Source organism: Chrysochloris asiatica, unplaced genomic scaffold, assembly GCF_000296735.1.
Source record: "Chrysochloris asiatica unplaced genomic scaffold, ChrAsi1.0 scaffold00015, whole genome shotgun sequence".
In the NCBI taxonomy this organism is placed as follows: Eukaryota; Metazoa; Chordata; class Mammalia; order Afrosoricida; family Chrysochloridae; genus Chrysochloris; species Chrysochloris asiatica.
Window position 1 is genome coordinate 1,375,665 of NW_006408533.1, and position 20,595 is coordinate 1,396,259.

Consider the following 20,595-nt stretch of genomic DNA (forward strand, 5'->3'; position numbering starts at 1 on the left):
TTCTAGTTGATTGTTTTCTTAACAGTGGTCAGAAGTATTCAATTACGACTTTGTATCTAAGAAGATACATATTCATGCAGCCACAATGAACCATTAGTTTTTCTTATATTGTTTTGAATCATGTTGGTTGTATATTTTTTATTCACATGTATATAAAACAAAATTGGTAAATGTAGATTCTCCCAAGAAGATACATCCCAACCAAACCAAGCCCACCACCATTGAGTCCGCCCTCTAAGACAGTCGAACCGCATCAGTTTCCAAGGCTGTAAATCTATGGAAGCTGACTGCCTCATCTTTCTCCCATGGAGCAGTTGGTGGGCTCAAACTAACCTTTTTAGCAGCCCAATGCTTAATCCACTGCATCACCAGGGCTCCTAAGAAGATACATTGTTGTTGTTAAGTGTTGTCAAGTGAGTTCCAACTCAAGAACCCTGTGTTGGGTTTCCAAGGAGCAACTAGTGAGTGTGAACTACCGACCTTGTGGTTCAAACCGACCTTGAGGCCGAGTGCTTATCCAGTGGTGCCACACCAGGCCTCCATAAGATACAAGTTGTTGTTGTTGTTATGTGCCGTGGAGTCGGTTCCGACTCATAGTGACCCTGTACAGAGTTTCCGAGGCTGTAAATCTTTAGGAAGCAGAAAGCCTCATCTTTCTCCTGCGGAACAGCTGGTAGTTTTGAACTGCTGAACTTGAGGTTCACAGCCCGATTCGTAAGATTTAGAAGCTAGGAAATGGGAATATAAAAAGAAAGCAGGGCAGAGGGGCAAGAGAATGGAAAGTTGGTCCCTAAGAGTAAAGTGTCGAAGATCACCAAGTGCAGTGTAACTGGTTTTCTTGTAAAATCCAGCAAGGTCCTGAGTGTTTTCACCTAGTTGGCTTGGATATAAAATAGAAACAACACATTATAGCCTAGGTGTCTTCTGAGTTACACTTCATTTCTCCTTCCACACGTCAGTGATTCTCACATCATCATATGGTACAGAAATAGCCCCGTTCTCAGAGATTCTGATTCAGTAGCTTCCAGAAAGGGCTTGGAAAGGCATTACGAACAAGCTCCTAGGTCACTTGCATTAGGGAAATACTGCTGGATAGCATCATAAATTGGTGAGTTTCTAGTAAATCTGAGAGAAGAGTCATACACAACCATGAATTATAGAGCAAGATTAAGCTCACATTGTGTGTTATAGAGGCACTGAAAAAATACTTGTAAGCTATTGACTCCCTAAAGTCGAAGATTCCTGAACTGAATTTTACAGGATTAGAAGTAGCGTAGTGGTTACGAATCGGGCTGCGAACCTTAAGGCCAACAGTTCGAAACTACCAGCGGCTCCGCAGGAGAAAGATGAGGCGTTCTGCTCCCGTAAAGATTTACAGCCTCGGAAACCCTGTACAGGGTCGCTATGGGTCGGAACCGACTCGACGGCACTTAACAACAACAACAGAATGATGCAGTTAGGTGCAAAGGCTGGCTGGAGGGGGGGTCCCAGACCTTGGGCATGATGGGCAAAAGCACAGAGGTGAAGAACAGCATGTGTGTTCAGGGCCAAGTCTCTGCAGAGTTAAATGGGAACCAAATGGTGACAGATGAGAAAGGAGAAGTACCCAGTGACCACATGCAGAACCTTGGTCTTCTATAGGGGAAGGGTTTGCGGCTATTGGGGAGGATGGAGAACAATGATGAACAAGGCAAATATGCATTTTAATTAGATCACTAGTGACCATAGGAAATGAACACAAAGAGTTCATTGTGTAAATGGGCAGTGATTTGAGAAATCTGTTACATAGTTTCACTAACAATTTGCATTTGAGAATGACTCCGGTAAAATGATCATTGAAGAAATGAGAAAAGAGTAAAATCTTGCCTTCTGAGTTAGATTCTACATTGTACCTAACAGTGTTCAAGATCACTCACTAAGGTTAGTTAGTCTTTAGGCCCACAAATGTCACTAATTCTAAAAGTCTCTATAAATAGGGTCTTTAAGATTCCTCGTGTGGTACTGTAGGATAAGCACTGGACTTTGAATCACTAGGTCAGTGGTTCAAACCCACCAGCTGCTCCTCGGGAACCCTATACAGGGTGAAGACTTGACAGCACTTAACAAGTGTTTGTTTATACATGCTGTCAGGAGGGACCAGCCCCTGGAGGAGGACATCATGCTTGGTAAAGTGGAGGGTCAGTGAAAAAGAGAAAGACCCTCAATGGGCTTGACCCAGCGGCAGCACTAACGGACTCCAACATGACAATTGTGAGGATGAGCAGTTTTCTGTTCTGTTGTGCACGGGGGTCGCTATGACTGAAATGCTACTAGAATTTGAAAACGACATTTTTTTCTTTTTTCTCTCTTCTCTTTTTAAAAAAACGACTTGCCCACTTTGGGAAGCTGCGAGCCAAAGAACCAGTGTAATATCTCCCACCCCCTGCCCTACTCCTGCTGAACGGATACTGCATTATTGCATATCCCAGCTTCTCTTTGGGTTTGTGTAGCTGTGTGTGAAGTCTACCTCGTTGCAGTATGTGAGCTACACTGCACTCCCCTACAGATGTGCAGAGTAAACTGTGTTGTAGTTTTTGGCACATAATAAACACGTTGCTGCAGAGGCAAAAAACAAACCAAAACTGCTATTGTTTAGGTACTGACTCGATGACACCTAACAATAACTGTTCACATGAGAAACCAGGGATGGATTGCCCAATAAGTAAGGTAAGCATGGGCTTACTTCTGCTTGCTTACTAATCTGTAGTGAATAATTTCACATCAAAGATTCTGCTTCTAGATATGGTTGGTATATTTGTCTCTCTTCAAACCCTGCAGCACCTTCCTACAGAATCAAAGCCTCTTTTCAGATTTACAGTCCTTCACAGGTACACCGGAAGACAGCTAAGCATAGGCTTACTTGTATTTATTTACTAATGTGTAGTAAGCAGGAACCTTGCTGTGGTGCATGGAATAAAGCACTGGACTTAAAGGTCATTTGAATTGCAAGGTCGGCAGTTCAAACTCACCATTCGCTCCTTGGAAACCCTATATAGGGTGGCTATTAGAACCAACTCTATGGCATTTAACAACTCTGCTTTTCAAACATTTGAAGATGGGTTACAATGAAGGTTGCTTGAATCCAATGACCATAATGATGATGTCATTAATTTCCAGAAAAAACAAGACCCATGACCATGAAGAGGAGAAAGCAGTGAGTGGGTGTTTTCAGATGAGGCAGCTTGCCTTGAAGTCAGAGGAAGACAGACACAGTACTTGTGGATTCGAATCTGTTGCTGACTGGTATGATTTGGTGCGGGAAGGACTCTAGAACAAATCTCAGGGATTTGTCTTGAGAGGTATTTTATTGAAGACTAATTACGAGAAACGGGGAGTTCAGAAATAATGCCAAGTTCTCATTCCACGGGCCAGTCCCTCAAGAGGAAAACTACCATGTTACATAAAATTGTCTTTTCTCTTTAGTTAATTATGCACACTGCGGCAGAAATTGCTCTTCGTGAAGTTGGCCCGAGCAAGTAAAAGATTGGGGGGTAGGGGAAAAGAGGCGGTGATGATGAAACTACCATAAATTAATTTTTTTCCAAACCAGTGCTCGTTTTACAGAGTGACCAAAGGTAGAAGGGTAGTCGCCTTGACTTATCCGACTCTAGCCTTTTGGGATCTCCAGTTCAACTACGCCCGTTTGTAATCCACCCAGAGATCCAAGTTTTGTTCCTTTCTACTTCCCATTGGCTCAGGCCATGGAGACCCCGCCTTCTTCCGCGGCCATCGGAGCTTTCCGCGAGAAGGCGGTGCTTTGTGACGCACGCGCTGTCGTCTCCAGGCAGTATAAAAGGCCTCGTAGGCGTGGCCTCCTTTAGGAGCCGCCGGCAAGGGGGCGTCGAGGAAGCTAACTAGAGCAGAACCGGAAAGCAAGAAGGTGGGGCGAGTCTGGAGCAAAGGCTCAGCCTTTAACCGCGCAGGCAGTTAGTCTTTCACTCGGGGCGTCTCGCGCGGGTGGGAGAGGCCGAAAAGACGGAGGATGCCCAGAGTAGGTGGGCTGGGCCCCGCCCCACTTTAGCGAGCATGGCAATCAGTCGGCCCACGCCGAGTGGCGGAGCTTCGCTGGTGAGGCCTCGGCGGATCCAGCACCTACCTCCCCTAATCAAGTGGACGTGAAGTCGGCCATGCCAGCTTTCCGAAAAATGAAACCAAACGGCCCAACTGGCTCAGGCGTACAACGGTACCCACAAACGCCAGCGTTTAGGCCTTTGGGAGCCAGTGATGTGTGCCATTTACGTTTTTGTGGCTCTACTGGTGTGGCGCTGTAGGATACTCACTGGACGGCAAAGTCGGTTTGAACCGCAAGGTTGGCGGTTGTAACTCAACAGCCCCCTCCTCGGAAACCCTGTAGGGCCCCTGAGTGGAACCGACTCAATGGCACTTAACCACAACCACGAAGTCCGACTGGCATCCACAGCCACAGGCAACGTTTTTTATCCTAAAGCATTACCCCTGTGGTAGTGGATAAATGAAAGCTTGGGGGTGGGGGTAGGAAAATTTCAGTTAGTTTTGACAAGTTATTTTAAAGGAAAGATTTAGAGTTATTTAGCTGTCCCCCACTTCTAAATATCCCTTAGTGTATGAAATATTTTGCCCGTTGACTTGGTTAAGTATAGTTGGTATGCCCGTATTTCTTAACCTGAATATGAGATTTTGTTATATGCAGCTGAACAGGAGAATGATCAGCATCCCTGGTCCTAGGACACTAACTGGCCCTAAAACAACAAGTGCCCTCAGATAATCAGAATAACAGGGGAGCCACTTTCAAAAATCAAAAGCGTGACCTGACTACTCACACACTAGAGTGGAAAGGATGTGATTAAAAGCATGTATATATGGTGGTGGCTGTGTACCACCCACTCCGTTCCAACTCATAGCCACCCTGTATATGGTTTCCAAGGCTGTACGTCCTTAGGAAGCAGAAAGTCTCATCTTGTTTCCGTGGAGTGACTGGTAGATTCGAATTGCTGACCTTACAGTCAGTAGCCTTAAGTTGTAGCCCACTATTGCTATCAGCCCTCTATATATAAGGGGGCTTCCAAAAAAATTATGGAAAAATGGAGTGAAAAAGTCATGGATTTCTCCCACAAACATTTTGAAGCCCCTTGTATAATATATCAAATATCATATATATTTATACACATATACATATACACCTAATTGCTGCCCACATTTAGCAACACAGCATTACTGGTTTTTAAATGATGATTTAACTCAGTAAAGGTCCTCCTGAGTATTCTGATAGTAACTTTTCATTAAGGGACTCAGTATAATTTATTTTCTAAGGGTTTGCTTTGGTCAACACATAACTCTTTTTTTTTTTTTTCCCCCCCTGACCTTTATTTAGGTAGATGAAATATGTTTTTAAATACTCAGCATTTTTTCTATGGCATTCATTGCCTTGTATTAGAGGTTGGACCCTTTTATAATTGCTGTAACTAAACTGTACCACCAGCCCCATGAAACTCATTATTCTATTTACTGTAGGGATGTTGTTGAGGACATGGTTCATTATATCACCACCATGGGCCCCATGGGGGCAATGTCTCCTGGGTCTCGGTGTCCAGAATAGCTGTGAGTCTTCCAAGCAACCTTTTTTTTTAAATCTCAGGAAACAGATTCAATTGTTTCATATTTTGTCATTTTTGTTTGATAGTTCAGGGACTGATATGACATCGATATTAAAGTAGGAGCTCTAGTTATGCAGTGGTTTAAGTGTTGGGCGGTTAACCGAAAGTTCATCAGTTCGAATCCAACAGCCATGTCACAGGACAACAATGAGGCAGTTTTGCTGTCTTGGAAACCATGTGGAGAAGTCCCATACTTCCTTATAGGGTCCCTGTGAGTTTGAATGGACTCAACCAATGGTTGTAGAGGTTTGGTTTCTCTTTTAATTGAAGTATTGTATTAGGTTTCTAACCTTACCATTTTTCCTAGCATAATGACTCCCTTACCCATGAACTGATTTTTTATTTAATTTGAACTGGTTAATTAATTTTGTTTTTTATGTGTATAAGCTTTTAAAAATTGTTCTTTAGAATGAGATACACATATATTGACACAGAGTGTAGGATGGTGACCTCTGCAATTTTCAGAACTTCAGACTGGGCTATACACTATCCTTGCTATGACATAAAAGCCAGAAAGGCAATGGAAGGTGGAGAAAGGGAAACATAAGGCAGATGTTAAGGGAGGATATGAGAAAAGAAGAAAGAGGGCATATGGTGGTGGGTGGTAAGCTAGCACTACAAATAATTTATATCTGGTTAATGGTGAAAACAAAAATTTAAACCTAAAGAAAATAAGTATTCTTAAAGTTGAACAATGTGTCCAAGGGTCTATTTAGAAAAGGAGGGGCAAAGATGTTTTCATGTAGAAACACTGTACTGTTTCCAAACCCATGTGGTTTCAAAGGACTTTGTTTAGAAATAGATAAGGTAGCTTAATTTTTTTTTTTTTTTTGCAAGGATACCAGACACAATATTCATTACATTTTTTCAGAAATATGCTTTGTTTAGTTGATAATTTATTCTTGATTTTTATCATCATTCTGGGCTTTCCCCAAGTTTTCTTTAATAGTACTAGATTGCCCCCTCTGCACATGTTAAGTGCTGTCCAGTTGTTTCCGACTCATATTGACCCTGTATAGAGTTTCTGCAGAGTGATTGGTGGGTTTGAAATGCTAAACTTGCAGTTAGCAGTCCAGTGCTTATCCTACAGTGCCAGTGGGTTTGTTTCATTTTTAATAACAATCAAGAATTAGCTCATTTTACCAGAATACTAAAAACCAACACCATTGCCTTCAAGTCAGTTCTGACTCATGGTGACCATAAAGGGGTTTCCAAGGTTGTAATCTTAAAGGTGTCCTGGTATGGCACTGTAGGATAAACACTGTACCATAAGGTCAGTTTGAATCACAAAACTGATTATTTAAACTCACTAACCGCTCCTTGGAAACCCTACAACAGGGTCGCTATGGGTCAGAATTGACTTTATGAACCTAACAACAAGTATCTTGAAGGAAGTATCTTTTCCTGCAGAGCAGCTGGTGAGTTCAAACATGTGACTTTTCGGTTAGACCTCGAGCTCTTAACCACTGCACCACCAAGGCACCTTTTTTACCACTATTGTTAAGTACTATAGAGTTGGTTCCAATTCATAATGACCCTGTAAAGGGTTTCTGAGGAGCAGTTGGTGAGTTTGAACCACTGACCTTGCGGTTCAAATGGACTTTGCAGTGGAGTGCTTATTCTATATCGCCATACCAAGACTTCTTTTGCCAGTATAAATAACTAAAGCTAATAATTTTATAGGAAGTAAGTTTGTGTGTTATGCTGTTTATTTTAAGACTTTGTTTTTCTTTATTAGAGTTGTGATTACAGATACCCTGCCAAAATGATTTCTTCAAAGCCCAGACTTGTCGTACCCTATGGCCTCAAGACTCTACTCGAGGGAGTTAGCAGAGCCATTCTCAAAACCAATCCGCCAAATATCACCCAGTTTGCTGCAGTGTATTTTAAAGAACTTATTTTGTTTAGAGAAGGTTTGTTATCACTTTAAATTACATATTTGTTGCTTTGAGAAAGAATTTTGAATTGGAAACGTTTCTATATTTGATTCCTGCATTTATTTCTTCAGGAAACATTGCCATGGATATAAAAGAACTGGTTAAACAATTCCATCAGATAAAAGGTAAGTTACAAGTGATAGTTTTGAGGACACTTTAGTTGTAAAGTATTGCTTCTACTAGCTGTCTTCGTTATCTAGGTGAAGTGCTGCATACGTGGATGGATACCTTGAACAAATTTAGTCTCTCATAGCTTAGAAGGTTAGAAGTCCGAATTCAGATTGTTCAGAACAAGGCTTTCTATCTTTGCTGTCTCTAGAGAAAGGTCCTTGTCTGTAGGCCCAGCAGTCCTTGGAGTTCTCTATGTACTTTGGCATTCATCTTCCTCTGGATCTAGGAGCTTCACAGTTGCAGGGACCCCCGGTCTAAACGACACACTCCACTCTCAGGTCTTTGTTCTCGGTGATGGTAGGTCCTTCTGAGCTCTGCTTGCCTTTTCAATCTCAAGGTACAATCTAATCCTGTAGTTTGCTTCCAGGTTTATTGTTGTTGTTGTTGTTAAGTGCCTACTTATAGAAAAACAAAAGAAAAAGATAGGATTCAGTGAGATGTCAGCCACTTTTATACTCTGCCATTGTAACAGCAACGGTGAGAAGAAATCAGGAGTAAGTACTAGGTTTGGATTGTCAATGGAAACAGAAATGCAGTACAGAAAGCAGGATTAAAAAGAGCAAGGGTCAGCATTTGGAATGACATGAGAATGGTTCAGGAATATTCAGGAAGATTTTGTTGTCTGATCTGGCTGGTTCCCTGCAGGGTTCTGATGGCTTTCTCAGCCCTCCATGGGAAATAAGTCTGGAACTTGCTGAGCATCAGCAGGATGTACAGAAATAAGTGGAAGAACATTCATTACCCATCTGTGTTCTTCTCCCAGCCTTGACTCATGAGGCAGTCAAGGTTATTATGGTCTTTGTACTTGCGTTCGTTATACCAGGAGCTGTGTTTGAGAGGATTGTGAGTGTACAGGCCAGCTCTATTGGAGAATGGTAATAAAGTCAGTGACTCTTTACAATGGAAGGTAACTTAACTGGTAGTCTTTGAGCATAGTTTATTTAATGTTGAAGAATTCATCCACCATCCAACTGAGTAAATGGACTAAGCTAATGTGGATTTTGGTGAATATAGATTACTAACGTTGGATTTCAGAGGTCAAGGTTAATGAGTTGACTTACTAGAGCAGCCATACTTGTGATGGAAGCAAGGAGTTGGAGGTGCTGCTGTTTTCCTGCTTTATCAATCATGATGTCCTTCTCCAGGGACTGCTCCCTCCTGAGAACATATCCAAAGTATGAGAGACAAAGTCTCACCTCCTGATTTCTCTGGAGCATTCTGGTTGTACTTCTTCCAAGACAGATTTGTTTGGTCTTCTGGAACTTCATAGAACTTTCAGTATTCTTATTCAACACTATAATTCAAATGTATCCATTCTTCTATAGTCTTCCTTATGCCTTGTCCAACTTTCACCTGCATATGTTGTTGTTGTTAAGTGCCTGCGAGTCAGTTCCAAGCCATAGTGACCCTGTATAGGGTTTCCTAGGAAGTGGCTGGTGAGCTTGAACTGCCAAGCTTGAGGTTCAAATGATTTTGCAGTACAGCACATAAACTCACAGTGCCATGCCAGGACTCCTCACCTGCATATGAGGCTATTGAAAATACCATGGCTTGGTTCAGGCATACCTTAGTCCTCAAACTGATGGTTTTTGTTTGTTTTTTTAGGGGCCCCTGCCTGTCACTAAGTTCCCAGTTTGTGAGGACTCAACCCATTCACTATGCAAATAGGTCAGGCTGGATTACTCCCTCTGCTGAAACTGGCAGTGGGTCCTCCTAGGGCACTTGGGTGTGTGATTCACAAGTGGTCATCAGGGGTGACTGTTAGAGCTCCTCCCGCCTCCCTGCATCTCCCTCCCACAGAAGAACTCTGTCAGTGTATGTAGATCTTGTCCAAGACTGCTGCTGTGGGCAATGGTCAGGATCTGCATCCGCAGCCACCAGTAGTAGTAGTCCATGGGGTGGTGGCGGGTGTAGGGGGTGGTGGTGGTCAGGGCATGTGTGATGGTTTTGATGACCAGGGCTGTGTCCATATAGCCACTGCTGCAGTAGCACTCCATCTTGGCATTTGTCTCCTCAAAGTGCTTCCTGCCATAGTCCCTGCGCACCACCTCGGGTAGCTCGACCTACATCTTCTTGGCCATGTCTTGGATATTCTTAGGGGTGTGGAGGTTGGTGCCTGTGTTGAAGTTGCTGGATTCCACCATGCTGACCTTTACACCCAGTAGATGCATCTTATAGCACAGGCAGTTGGAGAAGGCCTCCACCCCGAACTTGGTGATGCAATACGGTGAGCGGGCTGGGTTGGCCATGCGGCCCAGCATGCTGCTGATGTTGACAATGCGGACTTTGGCCCTTAGGATGAGCGGGAGAAAGGATTTTGTTGTCTACACTGTCCCCCAGAGGTTCACTTCCACCACTGCCTTGTAGTTCTCCATGCTGGTGAACTCCACCTCCCCAAAGGTGGATATGCCCATGTTGTTCACCAGCCCCCACAGCCCTAAGTTGTCCCCATACCTCGGTGAAGCACCAGCTAAACAAATGGAAGGACGCAGCCCTCAGGCCCACCCCTATGATATTATTGTTGGTTCCTTTGCTGAGTCATTAGAGTCGGTCTCTCAAACTGACAGTTTTGCTTTTTAACATTTAAAAAGGGTCTTGTGTAGCATATTTACCTAATGCAGTATGTCCTTTGATTTCTTGACTGCTGTTTCCATGAGTGCTTCCATAGATCCAAGCACAATGAAGTCTTTGACAACTTCAGTCTTTTCTCCATTTATCACGATGCTATTTTTTGGCTCTGGTAGCGTAGTGGTTACGAATCGGGCTGTGAGCCTTAAGGTCAGCGGTTCGAAACTACCAGCCGCTCCGTGGGAGAAAGATGAGGCTTTCTACTCCCGTAAAGATTTACACCCTCGGAAACCCTGTACAGCGTTGCTATGGGTCAGAACTGACTCAACGGCACATAACAACAACAACAACATTTTTTGGTCCAGTTACAAAGACTTTTATTTCTTCTTTACATTGAGATGCAATCTCTTCTTGAGCTGCCCTTTCTGTTAGTCTTTCACCTTTTCGTTTCTTCCCTTTGCTTTAGCTTATTTACACTCAAGAGCAAATTTCAGAGCCTCTTTTGACATCCATTTTGGTCTTTTATTTCTTTCCTGTCTTTTTAACCTTTTGCTTTCTTCCTGTGTGATATTCCTGATTTCATCCCAGAACTCTTCAGGTCTTTGGTCCTTAGTGTCTAACACATCAAATCTATTTAGATGGTCTCTAAATTCAGGTGGGGTAAATTTAGGATCATATTTTGTTTTTGACTCCTGTTTTAATTTTCTTCAGCTTCGGCCTGAACTTGCCTATGAGCAATTGGTGGTCTGTTTGTTCCACAGTCAGCCCCTGACTTTGTTTTGGCTGATGATCTTATATTGAACTTTCCCACTGTCTCTTCTCATTGATGTGTAGTCCATTTGATTCCTGTGTATTCCATCTGGTGAGGTTCATGTGTATGCTTAAAAAAGGTATTTGTAATAAATAAGTCATTGATCTTGAATTCTATCATGCATCCTCCAGCATCAGTTCTGTCACCAAAGCTATATTCCAACTACTGACCCTTCCTCTTTGTTTCCAACCTTCACATGCCAATCACCAGTAATTATAATACATCTTGATTTTATATTTGATCAATTTCAGGCTGAAAAAGTTGGTAGGATTCGCCAACTTAATCATCACTGACTTTAGTGGTTGGTGTGTAAATTTGAAAAATAGTGGTATTAACTGGTCTGTTTCATAGGCACATGGATATTATCCTATCACAGATAGCATTGTGTTTCAAGATACATCTTTACTTATTCTTTTTGACAAAGAATGTGATGCTGTTCCTCTTCAGTTCATCATTCCTGGCAGAGCATACCATATGATTGTCACATTCAAAACTGGCCAATACCAGTCCATTTCAGCTTACTAATGCCTAGTATATCTATCTGTATGTGTTCCTTTTTTTTTTTTTTTCACAACTTCTAATATCCTAAATTCACACTTCATACTTTCCATGTTCTGATGATTAATGGATGTTTGCAGTTGTTTCTGCTCATTTTGAGTTGTGTCCCTTTAGCAAATGAAGTTCCCAAAAGCTTTATTCCATTAACGGATATGATCAACTCAACTTTGAGAAGGCAGCTCTTCCCCAGTCATATTTTGAGTGCCTTTCAAACTGAGGTACTCATCTTCTGGCACTCTATCTGACAATATTCTGTTTCTATTCATAATGTTTTCATCTTCTGGTACTATATTGAACAATGTTCTGCTACTATGCATAAGGTTTTCAGTGGCTAAACATTCGGAAGTAGCTTGCCTCTCCTTGTTCCTAGTCTGTTGTAGTCTGGATACTCCACTGAAATCTGTCCACCATCAGTGACCCTGCTGGTATTTAAAATACTGGTGGAATAACTTCCAGCATCACAGCAACACACAAGTCACCAAGTACGATGAATTGGCGTGCGAGTGATGGTGATTCATGGTACCTCTAATTATCTCTGCTCTCTCATTGACGCATTAGGGGAAAAAGAAATATAGTCTGCAATAACACAGTCAGTACTCAGTATTGAGTTCCCAAAGTCGATAATAAGAAGTCTGACACCTTGGGGTTTTGTAGGAACCTGTTTTTATTAAGAGAAAATATTTTCTTGGTTTTTCTAGAGCTGCAATTTACAATTAATAGCCAAAAGTTAATGTAATATTTTACTTTTTATTTAACCATAGAAGATAATCTGGGAAGATAGACTATAAAGTTAGGTCCTGCTTGGTGGGAGTAAAGGAAAGGGGAAAGTCCTTGATAATGAGGTTTTGGTTCTTGGGTGTGGGTACAGCTTAAAAAGTGCTGTCTGGGATAGAAACTGGGGATATGGAAGATAGGTAAAATCTATTACTGAATTTTCCTAAAACCTGTGTATAAGACTGGCTCTCTGTTTTCTTGGATGTTACCTAGAAGAATCCATGCCTGTCAAAAGTTGTATGGGTTAGCACCATACTGCCTTTACCAGAGCATGTGCTATGCTCCTCACTTATGCTGTAATTGGCATGTATCAAGCATTTGATAAACATTTGAGCGAAATAACTTCATTGAAGCAATAGATTAGAAGTAATAAAGATCCAGGACTATCAAGAAGAAAAAGCAAGACTGGACCATGAGATCCGTACCTAGAAAAGTCATGAGAGCAGAGACGGTGGCAGAGGCAGCAGTGTGGAGAGAGAGAGAGGGAGAGAGAGAGAGCAGCTTCAGGCTCTAGGCCCATGGACTGAGCAGGGCTGTGGGCCTGTGGGCAGATGGCTGGTTTGCAGAATTGCCCCTTGGACATTTAAATGAATATAGATTTTTTTGTTTTCTATGTGTACATCTAATACTTTTGCTTTGTTCATTTGTAAAATATAAGATGTAAATGGGGAGACACAAGGAGGAAGCAGGGTAACTTGTTGCAGGGAGGGGATTGTAATCACTGAGATGAAACAAAGGATGTGATTTGTTGAATGGAAAGCTGATGATCTTGTTTGTAAACCATCACCCAATTCATGATAAAAAGTATTACAAAGAAGACATAATAGCGAGCAGTTTCTCAGATGGCCCTGAGAAGTGGTTCTACTTCCTATGGCTTGTATCTGACTTGTAGTGGGTCCAAATGCTTTTGGGTTGTCTTAGAGCACTGACCAGCAACTTCACTGAGGAGTCAGTGTGGGAAAAGGTGAATTAACTCAAAGACCCTGGCTGAGGTCTCTAGTATATAAAGTACAAGTTTGGAATAAAATGAAAATTGGCAGGCGGGCTTCATATGCTAAATAAGACCAAATTAGTACGGGAATCTGCTAGTCCTTAAGTGAGGTAAGCAAATAGGTCGCACTTGAGTGGTGACTATAAAAAGGTTAGAGATCAACACCTGGGAGTCCAGGAAATAATATTGTTATGCTTCATTCAGAAATAATTGAGAACCAAGGGAAGAACAACATGTAGATCAGAGGCAGAGTTTACCCCAGTGCCCAGATTCCATCTTTAGGAGCGCGAGAATCATTGAGAAAGGTCAGATGACACAAAAGACTACGGCATTAACCAAAAGAGAGACTTAAGCTTAGAAGGGACAGATTTTTAATTGACAATATCAAGTATATACTCCCATTGGGCAAAAATGGACATTTTATTGCAAGATGAGATCAGTTAGAGAAAGTAATGATTTGGGCCATATAAATTTTGATCCCTCCATGGAAACCCTGTACAGGGTCGCTATGGGTCGGAACCGACTCAACGGCACATAACAACATAACAACATAAGGAGCTATGGTAGTGTAGTGGTAACTAATCGGGCTGCGAACCTCAAGGTCAGCAGTTCAAAACTGCCAGCTGTTCTGCAGGAGAAAGATGAGGCTTTCTGCTCCCGTAAAGATTTACAGCTTTGGAAACCTCTGCAGGAGAAAGATGAGGCTTTCTGCTCCCGTAAAGATTTACAGCTTTGGAAACCCTGTACAGGGTTGCTATGAGTCGGAACCAACTCCACGGCACATGACCACCACCACCACAAAAAGCATGGCATACAAAGCTTTTTATGATCTGAGTCTAACCTACTTTGCAGTAATTTCTCTTATTTCATATCCTCATGTACCAAAATATTTGACATCTCTTAGAAAATATTTCTGCTCCTGCAAAGATGTAAAGCCTCAGAAACCCTGTATAGGGTTGCTATGAGTCAAAATTGACTCAACAGCACTTAACAACATCTGGAGCAGTTTCAAGTCATTTGATTTTGGCCTGTGCCAGGGGCTCTCTTCACCCCACTCCCTTCTATCTTTCAAATCCTACTTATCCTCAAAGTGCAATTATTATTTAAAACAAAACAAAATAACTCTATATTGTAAATTGGGTTCAGGTTTGCAGAGCAAGTCAGTTTGCAGCCATTCATACAGATTTTGTTTTATGTCATTGATTGCAGTCCCCACAGTGTCACATCACTCACCCCACTTCTCCCCTATGGTTCTTATTTCCAGTCCTCCTGCCCTAACCATTCCCGCCTTTGGAACTTGGTCCTTGGACAAATGTTGCCGTTTTGACATTGAAGGGTAGCTAGCTCTAAGAAGAATGTACCTCCCTAGTGTTTTTATTCACTTTATAACCTGTGTATTGTTTGGCTGAAAATTGAGCTATGAAGGTGAGTTCAGTTCTAGGCCCAAAGCATGATTAAGGGCTATATATAGTCTTGGAGGTACCACCAGTCTGATGAGTAAGCCTTCTCTTTTTTTCTGATTTTGAGTTTTGGTCCACATTTTCACCAGCATTGTTGTTTTCTGTTTTTATGAATCTTGTTATTAATGCACAGATGAGATGGCACTGGACCGTAAGGTCATTTGAATCACAAGGTCAGTGATTTAAACTTACCAGCCACTTCCCAGAAACCTTATACAGGGTCGCTGTGAGTCAGAACCAACTCGATGGCACATAACAACAATGGCTAATGATTGTGAACATTGCTTTATGTTTTTTTTGGCTGCCTGAATGTCTTTGGTGAAGTGTGTATTCATGTCCACTGCCCATTTTTCAATTGGATTTTTTGTTATTTTGTTGTTGAGGTGTTGGAAATTTTCTATAATTTTAGAGATTAGTCCCTTCTTCAACATGTCATTATCAAGACTTTTTCCAGTCTATGGGTTCTCTTTCTGCTCTTGGTGAAATATTTTGATGTACCTAAGTATTTAATTACTAGGAGATGCCAATCTTCTAGTTTCTCTTCTCCTGTTTGTGTGTTTTCAGTTATGTTAGACAGTGTACTGTTGTTGTTAAATGCTGTTAAGTTGGTTTTGACTCATAGGAACCCTATATAGGGTTTCTGAGGAGCAACTGGTGGGTTTGAATTGCTGACCTTGTGGTTTGCAGCCCAGTGCTGAACTTACAGTGCCACACCAGGATATTTATTCCTATATTTCCTTTGATAGCCTTTATAGTCTTAGGTTTTACAGTTAAGTTATTTATCTATCTTGAGTTCATTTTTGTATACAGGTCATTTTGTATGAAAGATGCGTCCTGTTTCATTTTCTGAAAGTCGACATTCAGTTGTGCCAGCACCATTTTTTAAAGGAACTATCTCTTCCCCATTTAATGAGTTTTAAGCCTTTGTCAAAGATCACAGTGCCTGGGTGGATGGATTTACTTCTGGGTTCTTAGTTCTGTTCCATTGGTCTAAGAGTCATTGTACCAGTACCAGGCTGTTTAGACTACTATGCCAGTATAGTAGGTTTTGAGATGTAGAAGTATGAGACCTCCTACTTCATTGTTCTTCAGTAGTGCGTTGCTTATCTGGGATCTCTTTCCTTCCAGATAAAGTTGGTGATTACTTATTCTATCTCTTTAAAGGATGTCATTGGAATCTGGATCAGGATTGCATTGTTTCTGTAGATTGCTTTGGGTAGTATTGACATTTTCACCATGTTAAGTCTTCCCATTCATGAGCATGGTATATTCTTCCACTTTGGTTTCTTATAGTTGTGTTTTGTCATTTTCTTTGTATAAAAGTTTTTTGTGTCTCTGGTTAGGTTTATTCCTAAATATTTCATTTTTTGGTGACTATTTAAGTGGTATTGTTTTCCTGAGATCCTTTTCAGAGTTCTCTTTGTTGTTGTTGTTGTTAGGTGCCATCAAGTCAGCACCAGCTCCTAGCAACTCTATGCACAACAGAACAAACACTACCTGGTCCTGCACCAACCTCACCATCATTGCTACATTTAAGCCCATTGCTGCTGCCACTGTGCCAGTCCATCTTGTTAGGGGTCTTCTCTTTTTCTTTGACCCTCCATTTTACCAAATATGATATCCTTCTCTAGGGACTGGTCCCTTCTGACAATATGTCCGAAGTATGAAAGACAAAGTTTGGCCATCCTGGCTTCCAGGGAGCATTCTGCATGTACTTTCCCAACACAGATTGGTTTGTTCTTTTGGCAGTCCATGGTACTTTTAATATTCTTCTCCAACACCATAGCTCAAATGCATCAATTCTTCTACAGTCTTCCTAGTCACTGTCCAGCTTTTGCATGCATATGTGCGGGGTATCTGAACAGCCGTTTATACAACAACCCCCCCTCTTTTATGTTTCTTTACCACTTCTGATTTATGACCCATATCAGTTAGAAAAGCAGCTTTGGTAGCACAATGGGTTACGAGTTGAACTGCTAATTTCAAAGTCAGCAATTCAAATCAATCAGCTGTTCTGTGGGAGAAAGATGAGGCTTTCTGCTTCCATAAGGATTTACAGCCTCGGAAACCCTGTACAGGGTCACTATGAATAGGAATCGTCTCCATGGCACATAACCACCACCACTGCCATCAGTTAGGAAAGTTTCCAGATGCAAGTAATAGAAAACTAATGAACAGTGACTGACAAATAGGCTATCTGGAAGTGTTGCTCATTCAGCTATTAAGTAAAACATCAAGGATCTAAACTCTCTGCTCTAGTATTCTTGGCATGTTTTACTTATTCTGTCATGCCATTGCTCCAGGCATCATGCCCATGTTTAAGTTGGGACCAAGAAGAAAGTATGGCATCAGAGATGACTTTTTCTTTTATTAAGTAAGGAAAAAATTTCCTAACAAGTCCCATGTTGTTGTTAGTTGCCGTCAAGTTGGTTCTGACTCATAGCAACCCTGTGCACAATATAATGAAACATTGCCCAGTCTTACAGCACTTCACAATTGTTGCTACGCTTGAGCCCATTGCTGCGGTCACTGTGTCAGTCTACCTCATTGGGGGTCTTCCTTTTTTTCTCTGATCCTCCACTTTACCAAACATGATATCCTTCTCCAGGGACTGGTCCTTTCCCTCCTGATGATATGTCCGAAGTATGAGAGACAAAGTCTCACCATCCTGGCCTCTAAGGAATAGTCTAGCTGTACTTATTCCGAGACAGATTTGTTTGTACTTCTAAAAGTCCATAGCGCTTTCAGTGTTCTTCTCCAACACCATAACTCAAACACATCAATTCTTCTATGGTCTTCCTTATTCATTATCTAACTTTTATATACATATGAGGCTATTGAAAATGCTATGGCTTGGGTCAGGTGCATCTTAGTCCTCAAAAACTGATATCTTTACACTTGAACATTTTAAAAAGGTCTTGTGCAGCAGATTTGCCTAAAGCAATATATCATCTGATTTTTTGACTGCTGCATCCATGATTGTTGATTGTGGATTGAAGTAAAATGAAGTATTTACATCTTCAATCTTTTCTCCATTTATCATTATGTTATTTATTGGTCCACTTGTGAGGATTTTTGTTTTCTTTACATCAAGGTGCAGTCCATACTAAAGCCTGTAGTCTTTGATCTTCATCAGTATTTTAAATCCTCTTCTCTTGTATCATCTGCATATTACAAATTGTTAATGAGTCTTCCTCCAATCCGGATGCCATATTCTTCATATAATCCAGCTACATATATTTACTTAGCAAACAGATTGAGTAAGTATAATGAAAAGGATGCAACCCAGTGCACACCTTTCCTACTTTTAACCGATTCAGTATCCCCTTGTTCTATTCTAACGATTCTCTCTTGGTCTGTATACAGATTCCTCATGAGCACTATTAATTGTTTTGGAATATCCATTCTTCACAATGTTATTCATAGTTTGTCATGATCCACACAGTCAAAGGTCTTTACAAAGTAAATAAAGCACAAATAATCATCTTTCTGGTGTTAACTGCTTTCAGCCAAGATCCATCTGACATCAGCAATGATAATCCCTCATTCCATGTCCTCTTCTGAATCCAACTTGAATTTCTGGCAGCTCTCTGTCAATTGTCTGTTGCAACCATCATTTAATTACCTTCAGCAAAATTTTACTTGCATGTGACATTAATGATATTGTTTGGTGATTTCTGCATTCTTTTGGGTCACCTCTCTTTGGAATGGGCACAAATATGGATCTCTTCCAGTGGATTATCCAGGTAGCTATCTTCCAAATTTCTTGGCATAGATGAGTGAGCACCTTCATGAGTGCTACATCAATTTGTTGAAAGGCTTCAATTTGTATTCCATCCATTTCTGGAACTTTGTTTTTTGAAAATGCCTTCAGTGTGGATTGGACTTCTTCCTCAGCACCATCGGTTCTTGATCATATGCTACCTCTTGAAATGGTTGAGCATTGACCATTTCTTTTTGGTACAGTGATTCTGTGTATACCTTCCATCTTCCTTTGATGCCTTCTGTATCATTCAATGTGAGTCTCCTAACTGACCTCATTTATGTCCCACACTAGACAAGGCAGCTGGTAAAGTATCTAACAAAAGAGATGAGACTTGACAGGGCTGGTTTAGATGAACTCTGTTGGCATATAGGACAGAGCAGGTGTGTGGGACTGTACCAGCTATCCTGAGGCAGCTCACTTCCCTGGTATCCTGGATTCTACATAACAAACTAAGACAACCAAAAATGCCCATCCAGGACATTTACACTCTCGGCGGGGTGGGGGGCGGCTGATAACTATTCTGATTTGAGAACCACTGGCCCATTAGTGGTTTATCACCTGGGGCTGGGCATATTCTTGCTCCAAACCTAATTAGAATTCCTTTAGCATAGAAGAGGGAAGAAATGTCTGCTCTTCTACTCACCCTGCTTACTCTTTTTGTGTGTGTGTGTCTTTAATTGGAATGGGAAGAGCAGTGGTTTGGGTATAATGATATAGAGAGGAGTGAAGGAGCAGAGGGCTAAGGTAGTGATAGTGAGGGAGGAAATCAGGTTAGAGGAGAAACCCACTACTGTTGCACTGAGATGACTCCGACTTCCAGTGATCCATCCTATGGACAGGGTAGAACTATCCTGGGGTTGCCAAGGCTATCATCTTTTTGGAAGCAGACTGCCACATCTTTCTCCTGTGGAGCAGCTGGCGGGTGTGAACTGCTCCTCTGGAAGAAGATAAGGCAGTCTGCTTCCAGAAGATTGACAGCCTCAGGAACCCTATGGGGCAGTAATGTTGTATCCGATAGGGTCACTCTGAGCTGATTGGAATTGTAGATTTTGTTGGTGTTTATTCATCTTTGATTCCTCAGCAATTGTCACATAATAAATGCAGTTAATGATTGTGAAATGAAGAATGAATGGAAGATAGGGAGTAATGGAAGGAGAGGGAGGAGAGAAAAGAAACAAACGGTGTATTGTAAGTTTATCTGTAGTCACTCATGTTCCTCATTATAATCAGTTTAACAAAGCTGGGCTCCTCTCTTGTTCTGAACTCTTAATGATGATTTACATGGTGGTGGTGTGCCACTGAGTCAGTTCCGACCCTGCATAGGGTTTCCAAGTCTATAAATCTTTACAGAAGCAAAAAGCGTCATCTTTTGTCCTCAGAGCAACTGATAGATTCAAACTACTGACCTTGCAGTTAGCCGATCAGCTGGTAACCCACTGTGCTATCAGGGCTCCTTAAAGATGACTGACATACATACTGCAAATTCTGGACTCTTAAGTACTTTACTGTGTTTGGTAACATTCTCTAATATTTTCTGAGCCTTGCATTTTCAAAAACATGGTTAGCTGCAGTTAAAGTCTAAAGCATCTGATCTCATTTGGTCTCAATTATTTTTGAACTATGAAATTTGTTGTTATTGTTTGGTGCTGTTGAGTCGGTTCCACCTCACAGTGATCCTGTGAACAACAGAACCAAACCCTGCCGGGTCCTGTGCCAACTTCATGATCATGATGGTTTGTTTGAGCCTATTGTCTACGTCCTGTTTAAAATAGATGGATTGGCAGTAGTTTGTGTGTGTGTGATCTAACCATTTGGTGTGTTAGGAATTAAATCATTTAAATTTCGTTAAGGCTGAATCAAAGGCTCAATGGAGGTTTTACCTTTTTA

General features: G+C 41.5%; 1 protein-coding gene and 1 pseudogene across 3 annotated transcripts in view; one reads left to right on the forward strand and one right to left on the reverse strand.

Annotated features, from left to right (window-relative positions):
- The first annotated feature begins 7,437 nt into the window (after nucleotides 1–7,437).
- The window catches only part of CABYR (calcium binding tyrosine-(Y)-phosphorylation regulated), a 21,567-nt gene continuing 8,409 nt past the window's right edge, over nucleotides 7,438–20,595 (forward strand). For 2 of the 3 annotated variants that reach the window (XM_006835022.1, XM_006835024.1), the window contains exons 1-2: nucleotides 7,438–7,585; nucleotides 7,681–7,734. In XM_006835022.1, coding sequence (XP_006835085.1) covers nucleotides 7,438–7,585; nucleotides 7,681–7,734 — 202 coding nt within the window. The remainder of the gene's footprint in view (nucleotides 7,586–7,680; nucleotides 7,735–20,595) is intronic. The other variant, XM_006835023.1, reaches the window with a different exon arrangement.
- On the reverse strand, nucleotides 9,591–14,764 carry LOC102829122 (annotated as a pseudogene).